Genomic DNA, 15584 nt, shown 5'->3' with positions numbered 1-15584 from the left:
AAAAAATGCCATGCTATTGTTTGAGGAGAACTCCTAACAACAAAACACTTTTTTCACTGCGATAGGTTTGATAAATTCACCTCTGAAGGTGAAATGTGTACTTACATTCTGAAATTTTGCTCTGATTTGTCATCCCAAGGGTCCCAGAGATAACATTAAGTGTCGTTTTGTTAGATAAAATCATTTTTCATATCCTAAAAATGTCCATATAGCATGCACGATCGATTTTGTATTTCCACTCGTTCAATTTGTAAAGAAAGGAATCTGTGAAAATCTAACCCTAAACGTTGTTTCAACCAGTCAAATTACGTTCGTATTTATTCCTCAGAGATCCTAGAACGTAACCAGACTTCACTATATCATTAGGAGTGTAGTATATCCTATAGGACACCAAATTTGGTCAGAGAGCGACGCCGTCATGGCGCGCCGATGACACGGCCGGTCTTCACATGATTGACTGTAATTTTGTCAAATAAGCACTAAAGCTAGCTAGATAGCCAATGAGCTGGGCTTTACGGGAGTATGCGGAAACCCTGTATCTATCTGTTGCAAAATTTGTCTGCTAACCTTGTGCGACAGTAAGCCTTTTCTTTTTGGACAACATTTGCAAGAATATGGAGAGTTATGAAGTTATGACAACTGGCTGTTTCGCAAATGTTGAACTTACAATATGGCTACTAATTCTGGAAAAGCTAAATCAAAGTCCAAGTTTACAGATTTGACGATATTCTTGCAGAAAGATGTCATGTAAATGTGCCCTTCACGATTTGCCCAAATGTACCTAGGTGACTTCACACTAAATGTCATGTAGCTTGCTCATACTTCAAGTTATCAGTCTGAAACTTTGCACATACATTGCTGCCCTCTTGTGGACACCATCGGAAATACAACCAGAGTGAAGGCTAGATTTGGGAACTTTCTGTTGCACTTCAAAGGTAGAAAGAAAATACAAAAAGAAAGGTTGTTTTTTTCTTTGTATTTTCTTCTACCAGATCTATTGTGTTATGTTCTCCTACATTCAATTCACATTTCCACCACGAACTTCAAAGTGTTTCCTTTCAAATGGTACCAAGAATATGCATATCCTTGCTTCAGGGCCTGAGCTACAGGCAGTTAGATTTGGGTATGTCATTTTAGGCGAAAATGTAAAAAAAGGGGCGATCCCTAAGAAGTTATTCTTAATGCATTTGAGCCTATCAGTTGTGTTGTGACAAGATAGGGGTGGTATACAGAAGATAGCCCTATTTGGTAAAAGAGCAAGTCCATATTATGGCAAGAACAGCTCAAATAAGCAAAGAGAAACGACAGTCCATCATTACTTTAATTAAGACTTGAAGGTCAGTCAATAAGGAAAATGTCAAGAACTTTGAAAGTTTCTTCAAAGGCAGTCGCAAAAACAATCAAGAACTATGATGAAGCTGGCTCTCATGAAGACCAACACAGGAAAGGAAGACCCAGAGTTACCTTTGCTGCAGAGGATAAGTTCATTAGAGTCAACTGCACCTCAGAAATTGCAGCCAAATAAATGCTTCAGAGGAGACTGTGTGAATCAGGCCTTCATGGTTGAATTGCTGCAAAGAAACCATCACTAAAGGACACCAATAATAAGAAGAGACTTGCTTTGGCCAAGAAACATGAGCAATGGACATTAGACCAGTGGAAATCTTTCCTTTGGTCTGATAAGCCCAAATTTGAGATTTTTGGTTCCAACCGCCTTGTCTTGATCTTCGCATGTGTGGTTCTCACCGTGAAGCATGGAGGAGGAGGTGTGGTGGTGTGTGGGTGCTCTGCTTGTGACACTGTCAGGGATTTATTTAGAATTCAAGGCACACTTAGCCAGCATGGCTACCACAATATTCTGTAGCGATACGCCATCCCAAGTGGTTTGCGTTTAGTGGGACCATCATTTGTTTTTCAACAGGACAATGACCCAACACACCTCCAGGCTGTGTAAGGGCTATTCAACCAAGAAGGAGAGTGATGGAGTGCTGCATCAGTTGACCTGACCTCGACAATCACCGGACCTCAACCCTATATAGATGGTTTGGGATGAGTTGGACCAAAGAGTTAAGGAAAAGCAGCAACAAGTGCTCAAAATATCTGACAACTCCTTCAAGACTGTTGGACAAGTATTCCAGGTGAAGTTAGTTGAGATAATGCAAAGAGTGTGCAAAGCTGTAATCAAGGCAAAGAGTGGCTACTTTGAAGAATCTCAAATCTAAAATATACACTGCTCAAAAAAATAAAGGGAACACTTAAACAACACAATGTAACTCCAAGTCAATCACACTTCTGTGAAATCAAACTGTCCACTTAGGAAGCAACACTGATTGACAATACATTTCACATGCTGTTGTGCAAATGGAATAGACAACAGGTGGAAATTATAGGCAATTAGCAAGACACCCTCAATAAAGGAGTGGTTCTGCAGGTGGGGACCACAGACCACAACTCAGTTCCTATGCTTCCTGGCTGATGTTTTGGTCACTTTTGAATGCTGGCGGTGCTTTCACTCTAGTGGTAGCATGAGAAGGAGTCTACAACCCACACAAGTGGCTCAGGTAGTGCCGCTCATCCAGGATGGCACAGCACATCAATGCGAGCTGTGGCAAGAAGGTTTGCTGTGTCTGTCAACGTAGTGTCCAGAGCATGGAGGCGCTACCATACCAGGAGACAGGCCAGTACATCAGGAGATGTGGAGGAGGCCATAGGAGGGCAACAACCCAGCAGCAGGACCACTACCTCCGGCTTTGTGCAAGGAGGAGCAGGAGGAGAACTGCCAGAGCCCTGCAAAATGACCTCCAGCAGGCCACAAATGTGCATGTGTCTGCTCAAACGGTCAGAAACAGACTCCATGAGGGTGGTATGAGGGCCCGACGTCCACAGGTGGGGGTTGTGCTTACAGCCCAACACCGTGCAGGACGTTTGGCATTTGCCAGAGAACACCAAGATTGGCAAATTCGCCACTGGCGCCCTGTGCTCTTCACAGATGAAAGCAGGTTCACACTGAGCACGTGACAGACATGACAGAGTCTGGAGACGCCGTGGAGAATGTTCTGCTGCCTGCAACATCCTCCAGCATGACCGGTTTGGCGGTGGGTCATTCATGGTGTAGGATGGCATTTCTTTGGGGGGCCGCACAGCCCTCCATGTGCTCGCCAGAGGTAGCCTGACTGCCATTTGGTACCGAGATGAGATCCTCAGACCCCTTGTGAGACCATATGCTGGTGGGTTCCTGGGTTCCTCCTAATGCAAGACAATGCTAGACCTCATGTGGCTGGAGTGTGTCAGCAGTTCATGCAAGAGGAAGGCATTGATGCTATGGACTGGCCCGCCCGTTCCCCAGACCTGAATCCAATTGAGCACATCTGGGACATCATGTCTCGCTCCATCCACCAACGCCACGTTGCACCACAGACTGTCCAGAAGTTGGCGGATGCTTTAGTCCAGGTCTGGGAGGAGATCCCTCAGGAGACCATCCGCCACCTCATCAGGAGCATGCCCAGGCGTTGTAGGGAGGTCATATAGGCACGTGGAGGCCACACACACTACTGAGCCTTATTTTGACTTGTTTTAAGGACATTACATCAAAGTTGGATCAGCCTGTAGTGTGGTTTACCACTTTAATTTTGAGTGTGACTCCAAATCCAGACTTCCATGGGTTGATAAATTGGATTTCCATTGATTCTTTTTGTGTGATTTTGTTGTCAGCACATTCAACTATGTAAAGAAAAAAGTATTTAATAAGATTATTTCATTCATTCAGATCTAGGATGTGTTATTTTAGTGTTCCCTTTATTTTTTTGAGCAGTATATTTTGATTTGTTTAACACTTTTTTGGTTAATAAATGATTCCATATGTGTTACTTCAAAGTTTTGATGTATTCACTATTATTCTACAATGTAGAAAATAGTAAATATTATGAAAAACCCTTGAATAAGTAGGTGTGTCCAAACTTTTGACTGGCACTATATATGTATTAATTTGTGGATGTCCATCATCCATTTTGTATCATATGTTATGAATTACAATTGGTACAATATGTTGCGAATTTGCATAACATACAATATGTTATGACTTCTAGGTGGCTAGGTAGCTCATGCTAATGTTACCTAGGTGGCTAACGTTAGCTATGCTAGGGGTTAGGGTTAGGGGTTTAGGGTTAAGGTTTAGTGTTAGGGTTAAGTTTAGGTTAAAGGGTTTGGGGAAGGCTTATCAAACATTTTAATTACTTGCAAAGTAGCTAAAAAGTAGTAAGTAGTTTCAAAGTTGCTAATCAGCTAAAATGCTAAAGTTGTCCATGATGAGATTCAAACATGCAACCTTAGGGTTGCTATTTGCCTTATACGCATACACATCCACCCCGACCAACCACCCTACTTTAGTTTTTGTCTTAAGTCACTTTCTGTCTTATGCAACCCTACCAAACGTAACATATCATACTAATTTGAGTGTCCCGGATTTACATTTTACTATGTTACGTCTAGTCTATGAGACCAGACTGAGTACAGATGTGGGACATGGTGAGGTAGAGTAAGGCAGCAGTGGAGGCTCCTCAGAGAAGGAAGGGCAGGACCATCCTCCTCAGTGAATTTCATAAAAATTTAAATTGTAAAACTTAAATAGTTATCCTTTTTTAGATAAAACTATAGTAAATATAATCACGTCACCAAATAATATTTTAAATCACACTATTTTGTAAAGAAGGTCTACCATGGTGTAGCCAGAGGACAGCTAGCTTCCATCCTCCCCTGGGTACATTGACTTCAATACAAAACCTAGGAGGCTCATGGTTCTCACCCCTTTCCATAGACTTACACGGTAATTATGACAACTTCCAGAGGACGTCCTCCAACCTATCAGAGCTCTTGCAGCATGAATTGACATGTTGTCCACCCTATCAAAGGGTCAGAGAATGAATCTAGTACTGAAAGCATAAGCTACAGATAGCTAGAACTGCAGTGCATAACATGTGGTGAGTAGTTGACTCAAAGAGAGAGAAAGACAGTAGTTGAACAGTTTAGAACAATCTCATTTCTTCCAAAATGAAGGAGAAGCAAGAGGGAAATAGATAGAGAGAGAGAGCGATAGTAATTTTTTTCCACTTTCAGTTTCACTTAATGGTACTCAGCTAGCAAACACCCTGCTCAAACAGAGAGATGCTATGTTAGCTAGCTGGCTATGACTTTCCAACACAAAACTGGAACTCTTCCATGTCAAGGTACATTTTTGGATTTACTAATTTATTGCCGCTGGGGCCCACCGGTATAACTGCGGGTTTACTAACGTGTTAGTTCTATTAGCTATGCTGACTATGATGTTACATTAGTTAATATGGTGACAACGATGTAGACTGTATGTAGTGGTTTGGCTTGGAATGTTATTTTTCTGCCTGGTCACATACATTGAAGTCCAAGTGAAGGGAAAAGGTGAGAGGAGGTGAGTGCATAGATGCATGAAGGAATACAACGTGGCTGCTATGAAAATGAACTCTGTATTCATTCCGCTGATTCTGTTGAAGACGTTTTTTAAACGTAAGCAAAACGGGGATAAACATACCTGAATTTGTCCAATAGAAACTCTCATTTACAACTGTTGGACTAATGAGTATACCCTATATCAGCTAGATGGAGGCAAGAGTGTGCAAGGCGGTATTGAATGTCACTGTCCGTCCGTATGTCACTGTCTGTCACCTCAAATTTGTCTCTCAACCTACGTTGTAAACTGTCATTCATAGGCTAGGTTGCAGCAACCTCATGATGGGTATAGGGAAAATTCAAGTATCATGTAGCAGCCTAAACCTATCGCTGTTAGATTGAACTATATGAACGGAATATGAATGACAGTCATCCAATATGCTGTAATAGAAATAAGGCCATGCTCAAGAAAACTGACCGCCACTGTAAGGCAGTGGGCTTCACAGCTGAGGTGCGGGGTCAAGGAAGCTGTCTTTGTTCGAATCAATCTTTAACCAGGGGATGAGGACCCAATAACATGCTCAAACCAGTTCGATTCTGCTTATATTGTAGCTAGCTAATTGAAACTGGATCACCACCCCTGTATGAGAGGAGTGAACCTGGGCCTGTCGGAATGTTTAGGGGAGATTGTCAGATTGCACTTGTCGTCGTGGCTGTGCTTCCATTCCCTGCCAGTCTGGCACAGCCTAATGACTTCAGATGAGAGTTGCTGCCATACAAAGGAGCCGCTGAGGCTTTCATGCCTCCTCAGGCAACAGTGTCCTGTGTGTCGACACACAGGCAGTGAGTGGGTGTGCGTGGCTGTGCTACACAGTCACTTCTCTCTTACTGATGAGGACCTTGTCAACTCTGAATTGACTTTATGTTCAGCTGTTGACTACAGCAGTAGTTGACTTAGCTAACTTAACAGTCATGGATTTTGGCCGGGGTCGCAAGAGTTCAGGGCTTGCTGCAGTGATCTGTTCAGGAATCCTGACGATGATTAGGTATTTGTTTTAATTGTATTGTTATTTTAATTTTAGCATGGAGTCCCACTGAGACCAAAGTCTCTTTTGCAAGGGAGCTCAGCAGCAATTAGACATCAAAAGTTATAGACATAAATATTTCATTCAAGGCGGAGCATAGGAAACACAAAAAAATACAGAAATACAATTAAGAAAAACAAGCACATTCCTCTGTTAATCTGAACGGCCCGAAAGCCATTAAATGCCCAAATTAAGATGAACAGTTTACAATACACGGCCATGATGTTTGAATTTCATCTGGCTGTTAGCAATGTAAACAGTGTAGATTTTTGTATGTTTTGTTTTCAAGTAAAAAAAAGCTCATACATAATGAAATGTTGTGATGCAAAGTGAAATATATCACATAAAACTGTAGGTACAGTACAGATCTAAGTGAAGACATAGACGCAAAGTAGAGGAAATCCCCATCGCCTATTTATTGTTCATTACATTCTCAGAAGTTACCTCAGGCTAGAATATCCTCCATCCTGTTAATACAAGACACCCCTCTCTCTCTCTCTCCCTCTCTCTCTCTCTCTCTCTCTCTCTCTCTCTCTCTCTCTCTCTCTCTCTCTCTCTCTCTCTCTCTCTCTCTCTTTCTCAATTGGCCGACAGAGAGGAGGAGAGGAGGAGAGGAAATATTTTATGAATAGCTCTGCTATTCATGCTCTTTCTCTGGTGCACTCATCTGGTTCAGCGCACTTTCTCTGTCTGTCTGCCAGCAGCTCAGTGATACAATGCAGCTACATGGGTTAGTTAAATGAGGAGTCATGCTCCCTGCACTCCACCACTCTGTAACATGCTCGTAAAAGGAGATTCACCCAAATCTGAAATGTATTGTAAGTATAAACCCAAATACTGGCTCACCAGGTCAAAAGACTATACGTGGCAGTAAGATTATGCAAATGTGCAATTTGCATAAACGAATTCCTGCATACTCCCAGCCATTCTCCTGTACTACTTGTGTATTCTTTCACAGTCTCTTTGTAGCAGAGATGTCAACATGTTTCAGTCGAGTAGTATCACTCAACTGCTCCTGCTGCTCTGGCTCAACCCCTGAAGGCCAATTCAGCTCAGCACAACGCAAAATGAATGCAAGTGGATGCATTAAGACAGACGTCAACTTTTTTGACTGCCTTACAGTGTTTCCCAAGGAGACATGATAAGTCTTGATTGAGTTAGGATGGATTCCTTTGACTTGAGTGAGTGCGTGTGGTGTGTGTGTCATGCATGTGAATATTATCTATAGTTTTTATACAAGATATATATAGATTTTTTACTGTTTTATATGATAAGGTACATACATTGATGAACAGTATATCAAATAAACATTGTGTAGGTGTGAGTTGCTGATAACTAGCGTACCTGTGGGGCATTCTGGTTCCTCCCACACTCCTACCAGACAGTAGGGCTGCATCCGAAATGGCATCCTATTTCCTATATAGGGGGCCCTGGTCAAAAGTAGTGAATAGGATGCCATTTTAGACACAGCATAGGTTTTTCATCTCAACAGCACCAGAAAATCAGATTTTTTTAAAATGAAAAGAAGAATACTTTGGCTGCTGTGCGGTCCCTCAGAAGGCCTTGATATATGCTAGCCTGTTAATTAACGTTAACGACGGAATCCGCATTAGGGGAAACAGAACCACTGTCCTCCCTCAGCCACTTTGTTATTGTTTTTGTTTAGTTAGACGAAACGGAGGTCAGGAGCGTCAAGCAGTTTGGTCCAAAAAATTGCAGTACATATTCTGCTGTTCTATCGCACGTGCATCGATGTCATCGGGAAGAAAACAGTGTTCGTTGTTTGCAGTAACTTTTTTGTTGTTGTAATACCCCAAACAGATGTGGCAATTTCATCATTAAGGATTCCAGCTATAAGGCACCTTTGTGCCATTGACTATTATTAAGAATTATGAACTATTATGAACCATTATTAACTATTATTAACTATTACGAACTATTACGAACTATTACGAACTATTATGAACCATTATTAACTATTATGAACTATTATGAACCATTATTAACTATTATTAACTATTACGAACTATTACGAACTATTATGAACCATTATGAACTTTTATTAAATATTCTGAACTATTATAAACCATTATGAACCATTATTAACTATTACAAACTATTATGAACCATTATTAACTATTATGAACTATTATGAACCATTATTAACTATTATTAACTATTATTAACTATTACAAACTATTATTAACCATTATTAACTATTATGAACTATTATGAACAATTATGAACCATTATTAACTATTATGAACTATTATGAAACATGATTAACTATTATTAACTATTACAAACTATTATGAACCATTATTAACTATTATGAACTATTATGAACTATTATGAACCATTATTAACTATTATTAACTATTATGAACTATTATGAAACATTATTAACTATCACGAACTATTATGAACTATTATGAACCATTATTAACTATTATGAACTATTATGAACCATTATTAACTATTACGAACCATTATTAACTAGTATTAACTATTACAAACTATTATGAACTCACTGCTACTTGTTTATCTCAAATAGTTTTAAGGTTATTCATTTCAATGGACCAGCAATACTAAGAGTAAAGGCCACATCAATTTGGTGTCTATGGAGAAGTATTTTACCCCAAACCTGCTGTCAAGCATAGGATCACAGACTAAACTAATCAATAACAGTAGTTATTGATTAGATTCATTTAACAGATGATCATAAGTAGGGCTGCCTTCTTTAGGACTAGAGGGGGGGAACTGAAAAATGAATGTGCCAATCAAACTGTGGAAAACCACAGTCAGATATCCAGTCAGTTCAAACCATTTTCAAAATGTGAGCCAGCAGCGTTTTCCAGGTCAGTCAGTACCCAACAAAGGATTCTGGCAAAACTGAGGAGGAAATGAGTTTCAAGTTTCAAGTCTCAATGTCACATGCACAAGTACAATGAAATGCCTTTCTTGCAAACTGAAAACCCAACAATACAATAATGGCCATAAGGACTGTTAAAACATATTTAGGGGAGTTGGAGTGGGATAAGAAAGACTTACCCCTGGCAGAGAGCTTCTTGGTGTTGATGATCTTAGCAGCATACTCTTGCCCTGAGAGGACCTTGACGCATCTACGCACAACAGAAAAAGCTCCCCTGGGAAAAAGCAGGAGAAACAAATGCATATTGAACTGCACAGTTATGGTGACTATTAATTTCGTTTTCCAATTAACTTGAATGTAACGTTTTTGCACCTAAAATGATTAATGCCTCATTCATTTCATTGTCAAAGTTAAACTGCAAGCTAAATGCAGACCGAGGCTATAGCGCTCATTCACAGTCTGACTGGAAAAATACATTCCCTGACAATTGCACTGTGGGCATTCTTTTAGGAAAATTTGACAAATACTGCGGTTGATATTTGAACCGGCATCTTGCCATTAGGCACGAAACACTTTTGAGTTGTACAATAGCACGATTGCAACAAAATCAGGCATTGACCGACGATCCCAGATAGATCAGGTTGGAGTTTAAGAACATGCGATCCCCATGACTGAGACACCACCACCTTTCAAACTGAAGACAGAGACATGAGGTCAGTGCTAGCCCAAGCTTCTGTTCCAAACCTAATCTGCCATCTCTTTTATCCAACCATTGTGGCCTTTTCCCTCTGTGTGCGTAGCTCAAGTGGCCTTAGGGAAACAGCAAGTAGATCAAAGGAGCCCTGTGGATCGGCTGTGTGTGTGTGGGTGGGGGGTGGGGGGGGGGGGGGTTTGGGGGGAGACGACAGACAAGACAGTTCATTCTGCCCAAACCAGATGAAACAGACAGCATCGTCTCTCTCTCTTTCTCTGGAAAGACTGGTTAATTGAGTTACTGTGTTAGGAATTGCTTGTGAGTCTCGAAACGACACATGAACTTGACTGTGTGCTGCCTACCATAATGGATCCAGATTGAGACAGGGCTTCACCCTGGCCACTGTAACATCGTTTATTTCCTCAGTACTACTGTCAGTACACATCAGGAAAAAGGCCAGTAAAGGACGGAAACAGAAGGGACACGGCCATAGATCATTCAGCGCCGTAATCATCATTGCCACTTTCAACGTTCAGATCTGTTCTGATCCGGAAAATTGCACTCACATTACATTCATGATGTCAAAATGTCAGCTAATTCATCAGACACGATGTGTGCGCAGCACAACCATCACCTGTGAGAGTTTAGCGTTAACAAAAAAAAGAGATATATACACTACCGTTCAAAAGTTTGGGGTCAGTTAGAAATGTCCTTGTTTTCCATGAAAACATACCTGAAATGAGTTGCAAAATGAATAGGAAATATAGTCAAGACGTTGACAAGGTTATAAATAATTATTTTTAATTGAAATAATAATTGTGTCCTTTAAACTTTGCGTTCATCAAAGAATCCTCCATTTGCAGCAATTACAGACTTGCAGACCTTTGGCATTCTAGTTGTCAATTTGTTGAGGTAATCTGAAGAGATTTCACCCCATGCCTCCTGAAGCACCTCCCACAAGTTAGGATTGGCTTGATGGGCTCTTCTTACGTACCATACGGTCAAGCTGCTCCCACAACAGCTCAATAGGGTTGAGATCCAGTGACTGTGCTGGCCACTCCATTATAGACAGAATACCAGCAGACTGCTTCTTGCCTAAATAGTTATTGCAGAGTTTGGAGCTGTGCTTTCGGTCATTGTCCTGTTGTAGGAGGAAATTGGCTCCAATTAAGCTCCGTCCACAGGGTATGGCATGGCGTTTGAAAATGGAGTGATAGCCTTCCTTCTACAAGATCCATTTTATCCTGTACAAATCTCTCACTTTTCCACCACCAAAGCACCCTCAGACCATCACATTGCCGCCACCATGCTTGACAGATGGCGTCAGGCACTCCTCCAGTATCTTTTCATTTTGTTTGCGTCTCACAAATGTTCTTCTTTGTGATCCAAACACTTCAAACTTAGATTTGTTTGTCCATAACACTTTTTTCCTATCTTCCTCTGTCCAGTGTTTGTGTTCTTTTGCCCATATTAATCTTTTCTCTTTATTGGCCAGTCTGAGATATGGCTTTTTCTTTGCAACTCTGCCTAGGAGGCCAGCAGCCCGGAGTCGCCTTTTCACTGTTGACGTTGAGACTGGTGTTTTGCGGGTACTATTTAATGAAGGTGCCGGTTGAGGACTTGTGAAGCATCTGTTTCTCAAACTAGACACTCTAATGTACTTGTCCTCTTGCTCAGTTGTGCACCGGGGCCTCCCACTCCTCTTTCTATTCCGGTTAGAGACAGTTTGCGCTGTTATGTGAAGGGAGTAGTACACAGCGTTGTACAAGATCTTCAGTTTTTTGGCAATTTCTCGCATGGAATAGCTTTCATTTCTCAGAACAAGAATAGACTGACGAGTTTCAGAAGAAATTCTTTGTTTCTGGCCATTTTGAGCCTGCATTTGAACCCACAAATGCTGATATTCTAGATACTCAACTAAAGAAGGCCAGTTTTATTGCTTCTTTAATCAGCACAACAGTTTTCAGCTCTGCTAACATAATTGCAAAAGGGTTTTCTAATGATCAATTAGCCTTTTAAAATGATAAACTGGGATTAGCTAACATAACGTGCTATTGGAACACAGGAGTGATGGTTGCTGATAATGGGCCTCTGTACGCCTATGTAGATATTCCATAAAAAATCAGCTGTTTCCAGCTACAATAGTCATTTACAACATTAACAATGTCTACACTGTTTTTCTGATCAATTTGATGTTATTTTAATGGCCAGAAAATGTGCTTTTCTTTCAAAAACAATGACGTTTCTAAGTGACCCCAAACTTTTGAACAGTAGTATATATATAGTACTGTATGTATTATGAAATATGTCCATGTGAAACTATTGGATTGCCACCCCCAAATGAAATTATGTAAGCAGCTTTGGCTACCTGTGAGTGTGTGTGTGTGTGCGTGTGTGCGTGCGTGCATGCTAGCGAGCAAGCGAGAGAGAGAGAGAGAGAGAGAGAGAGAGAGAGAGGGAGTTGCGTGGGGACTCTTTCTGTAGATGTGTCACAACTCTCAGATGGTTGAGCACAGTACAATGCTCTAAACACAAGGGGCACATCAAGCATTTCATATAGCACCATCAAGCATTTCATATAGCACCATCAAATATTTCATATAGCACCATCAAGCATTTCATATAGCACCATCAAGCATTTCATATAGCACCATCAATCATTACATATAGCACCATCAAGTATTTCATATAGCACCATCAAATATTACATATAGCACCATCAAGCATTTCATATAGCACCATCAATCATTACATATAGCACCATCAAGTATTTCATATAGCACCATCAAATACTTCATATAGCACCATCAAGCATTTCATATAGCACCATCAATCATTACATATAGCACCATCAAGTATTTCATATAGCACCATCAAATATTTCATATAGCACCATCAAGCATTTCATATAGCACCATCAAACATTTCATATAGCACCATCAATCATTACATATAGCACCATCAAGCATTTCATATAGCACCATCAAGTATTTCACATAGCACCATCAAGCATTTCATATAGCACCATCAAGCATTTCATATAGCACCATCAAGCATTACATATAGCACCATCAAGCATTTCATATAGCACCATCAAGCATTTCATGTAGCACCATCAAGAATTTCATATAGCACCATCAAGCATTTCATATAGCACCATCAAGCATTTCATATAGCACCATCAAGAATTTCATATAGCACCATCAAGCATTTCATATAGCACCATCAAGTATTTCATATAGCACCATCAATCATTACATATAGCACCATCAAGTATTTCATATAGCACCATCAAGCATTACATATAGCACCATCAAGCATTTCATATAGCACCATCAAGCGTTTCATATAGCACCATCAATCATTACATATAGCACCATCAAGCATTTCATATAGCACCATCAAGCATATCATATAGCACCATCAAGAATTTCATAAAGCACCATCAAGCATTTCATATAGCACCATAAAGCATTTCATATAGCACCATCAAGCATTTCATATAGCACCATCAAGAATTTCATATAGCACCATCAAGCATTTCATATAGCACCATCAAGTATTTCATATAGCACCATCAAGCATTTCATATAGCACCATCAAGTATTTCATATAGCACCATCAATCATTACATATAGCACCATCAAGCATTTCATGTAGCACCATCAAGCATTACAATCTAGGACAATTTAACATCTCAAACACAAACACCTATACCTGAGGACTATCTGAAATTATCTGACTATCTGAAAGTTTATTATCTATGCATAGTCACTTTACCCTTACCTACATGTACAAATTACCTTGATTAACCTGTACCCCCGTACATTGACTCGGTACCGGTACCCTCTATGTATAGCCTCGTTATTGTTATTTTATTGTGTTACTTTTTTAATAAAAATGTTTCAACTTTAGTTTTACTTAGTAAATATTTTTTTGCTCTATTTTCTTAAAATTACATTGTTGGCTAAGGGCTTGTAAGTAAGCATTTCAGGGTAAGGTCTACTACACCTGTTGTATTCAACGCATGTGACAAATAACATTACATTTTATTAACACAATAACACAGAGAATAAGCAACTTCAATGTGTCCTCTTTTCTGTCTCGATTGGTAGAGAACAACTCAAAATTCTTTGACCCGGTGTGAATTCTTTGAGAACTATCAGACGATCGACATTATTGCGCTGTCTCGTATCAGCAGATCATGGGAAAGAAGGAGAATGTGTGTTTCGTGTGTTACAAGTAGAGGATGAAAGTGAACCACTGAGCACCGACATAAAATATTAAAGTCTCGTCTTCTCGCCTCATTCCACTGAATTTCCAATAAGACACTCAGTGACATCATCCAGCTTCCTGTGATAACAGTTAGCTACCTACGGTTTTGTCTTCTGACTGATGATGCTCCTCTCTCAAGACGCACTCCATGAAGCAAAATTGAATTTGTCAAGAGTTCTGAAGTAATTCTCAGGCGGGAAACGTCTTTCGTTTCACATTGTTCCATCAGAAGTGAGACCTTTCTCCCTGACTTGCCACTGCCACCTGTTCCCTCTTAAACTCTCAGCACCAAGCCACTCTCTCTCTCACTGCTCTATTTCATCCCTTCATCATTCTTTTTATTCTTTCTCTCCCCTTCTCTCATAAAAATTCAATTTCATCAGCTAAAAAGACCTGTCCCCACCCCTACCATAAAGGCATTCCTCAGAAGCTTAATGTCATTCATTTCTGCCACCAGATATTTAATCAACCCTGCCTCCCTCACTGGCTGTAAACATATGTCTCTCACTCAAACTGAACTAAGAGGTCATCTTTCATTGTCACACAGGCCTGAAATGCAATTCCAAATACCACTTTGGATTAGTAAAAAAAGGTAAAATCTCCAGTGGAACTTACTTGCCCAGTTCCTCAAACATCTGGAATTCCTCAGTGAAGCGGGTGCAGGTAATGGTGGCCATGCTGGATCTGAGGTGGTGGGTTTCAGGTGGTCCTTGCCTTTAGTCGAATGTTTTGTGGAAGATGGTTGGAAGCCTTGATGAGAGCCAAGCGTCTCTATCACTTTCCTGATCTACCGAGTGGAAGTGAATGGGGGATGCTGGCTGACAGGTTTGCTCCAGCATTTCACCCGCCCGCTTCGCTTGGTTCCTCCAATCGCAGCTCTGCCTGCACTCCTGAATACACAGCCCCATTGTCATGGCAACTGCATCCCCATCCTCTCCAAGTGCACACTTCACAGACAGACAGGCAGGCAGGAGAGGAGGCAGCTACACACGCTGGCGTTCAAACAGTGCACACATATGGAAAAGCACATAAATGAGCACAAACACATATAAACACATGTGCATACACACAAATACTACCAAACTGTAATATTAATGCAGTCAACAATTCCATATACAGCCATTTCAATCCACCAACGTAACTAGTCAAGCCCCAAAGATATAAAGATATCAATAATTAACTTTATTATGGAATAATTGATCTTTCTATTGCTTCAGCTTGAATATATTTCCCTGATGTA

General features: G+C 40.5%; 1 protein-coding gene across 5 annotated transcripts in view; it reads right to left on the bottom strand.

Annotated features, from left to right (window-relative positions):
* Positions 1-15198, bottom strand: part of LOC115154883 (calcium/calmodulin-dependent protein kinase type II subunit alpha) — a 73370-nt gene extending 58172 nt beyond the window's left edge. For 3 of the 5 annotated variants that reach the window (XR_003867958.1, XM_029701569.1, XM_029701572.1), the window contains exons 1-2: positions 14960-15170; positions 9555-9649 (exon numbers count right to left, since the gene is read on the bottom strand). Coding sequence is in view for 4 of the 5 variants with exons in the window: in XM_029701569.1 (XP_029557429.1) it covers positions 9555-9649; positions 14960-15021 (157 nt within the window). In the remaining variant the exon portion in view is untranslated. Of the gene's footprint in view, positions 1-9554; positions 9650-14959 lie in introns of all 5 variants that reach the window. The other 2 variants (XM_029701571.1, XM_029701573.1) reach the window with 1 other exon arrangement.
* Positions 15199-15584: the final 386 nt, after the last annotated feature.

This window comes from Salmo trutta, chromosome 19, assembly GCF_901001165.1.
Source record: "Salmo trutta chromosome 19, fSalTru1.1, whole genome shotgun sequence".
Lineage (NCBI taxonomy): Eukaryota > Metazoa > Chordata > Actinopteri > Salmoniformes > Salmonidae > Salmo > Salmo trutta.
This window is presented reverse-complemented; position numbering and strand designations above follow the sequence as displayed.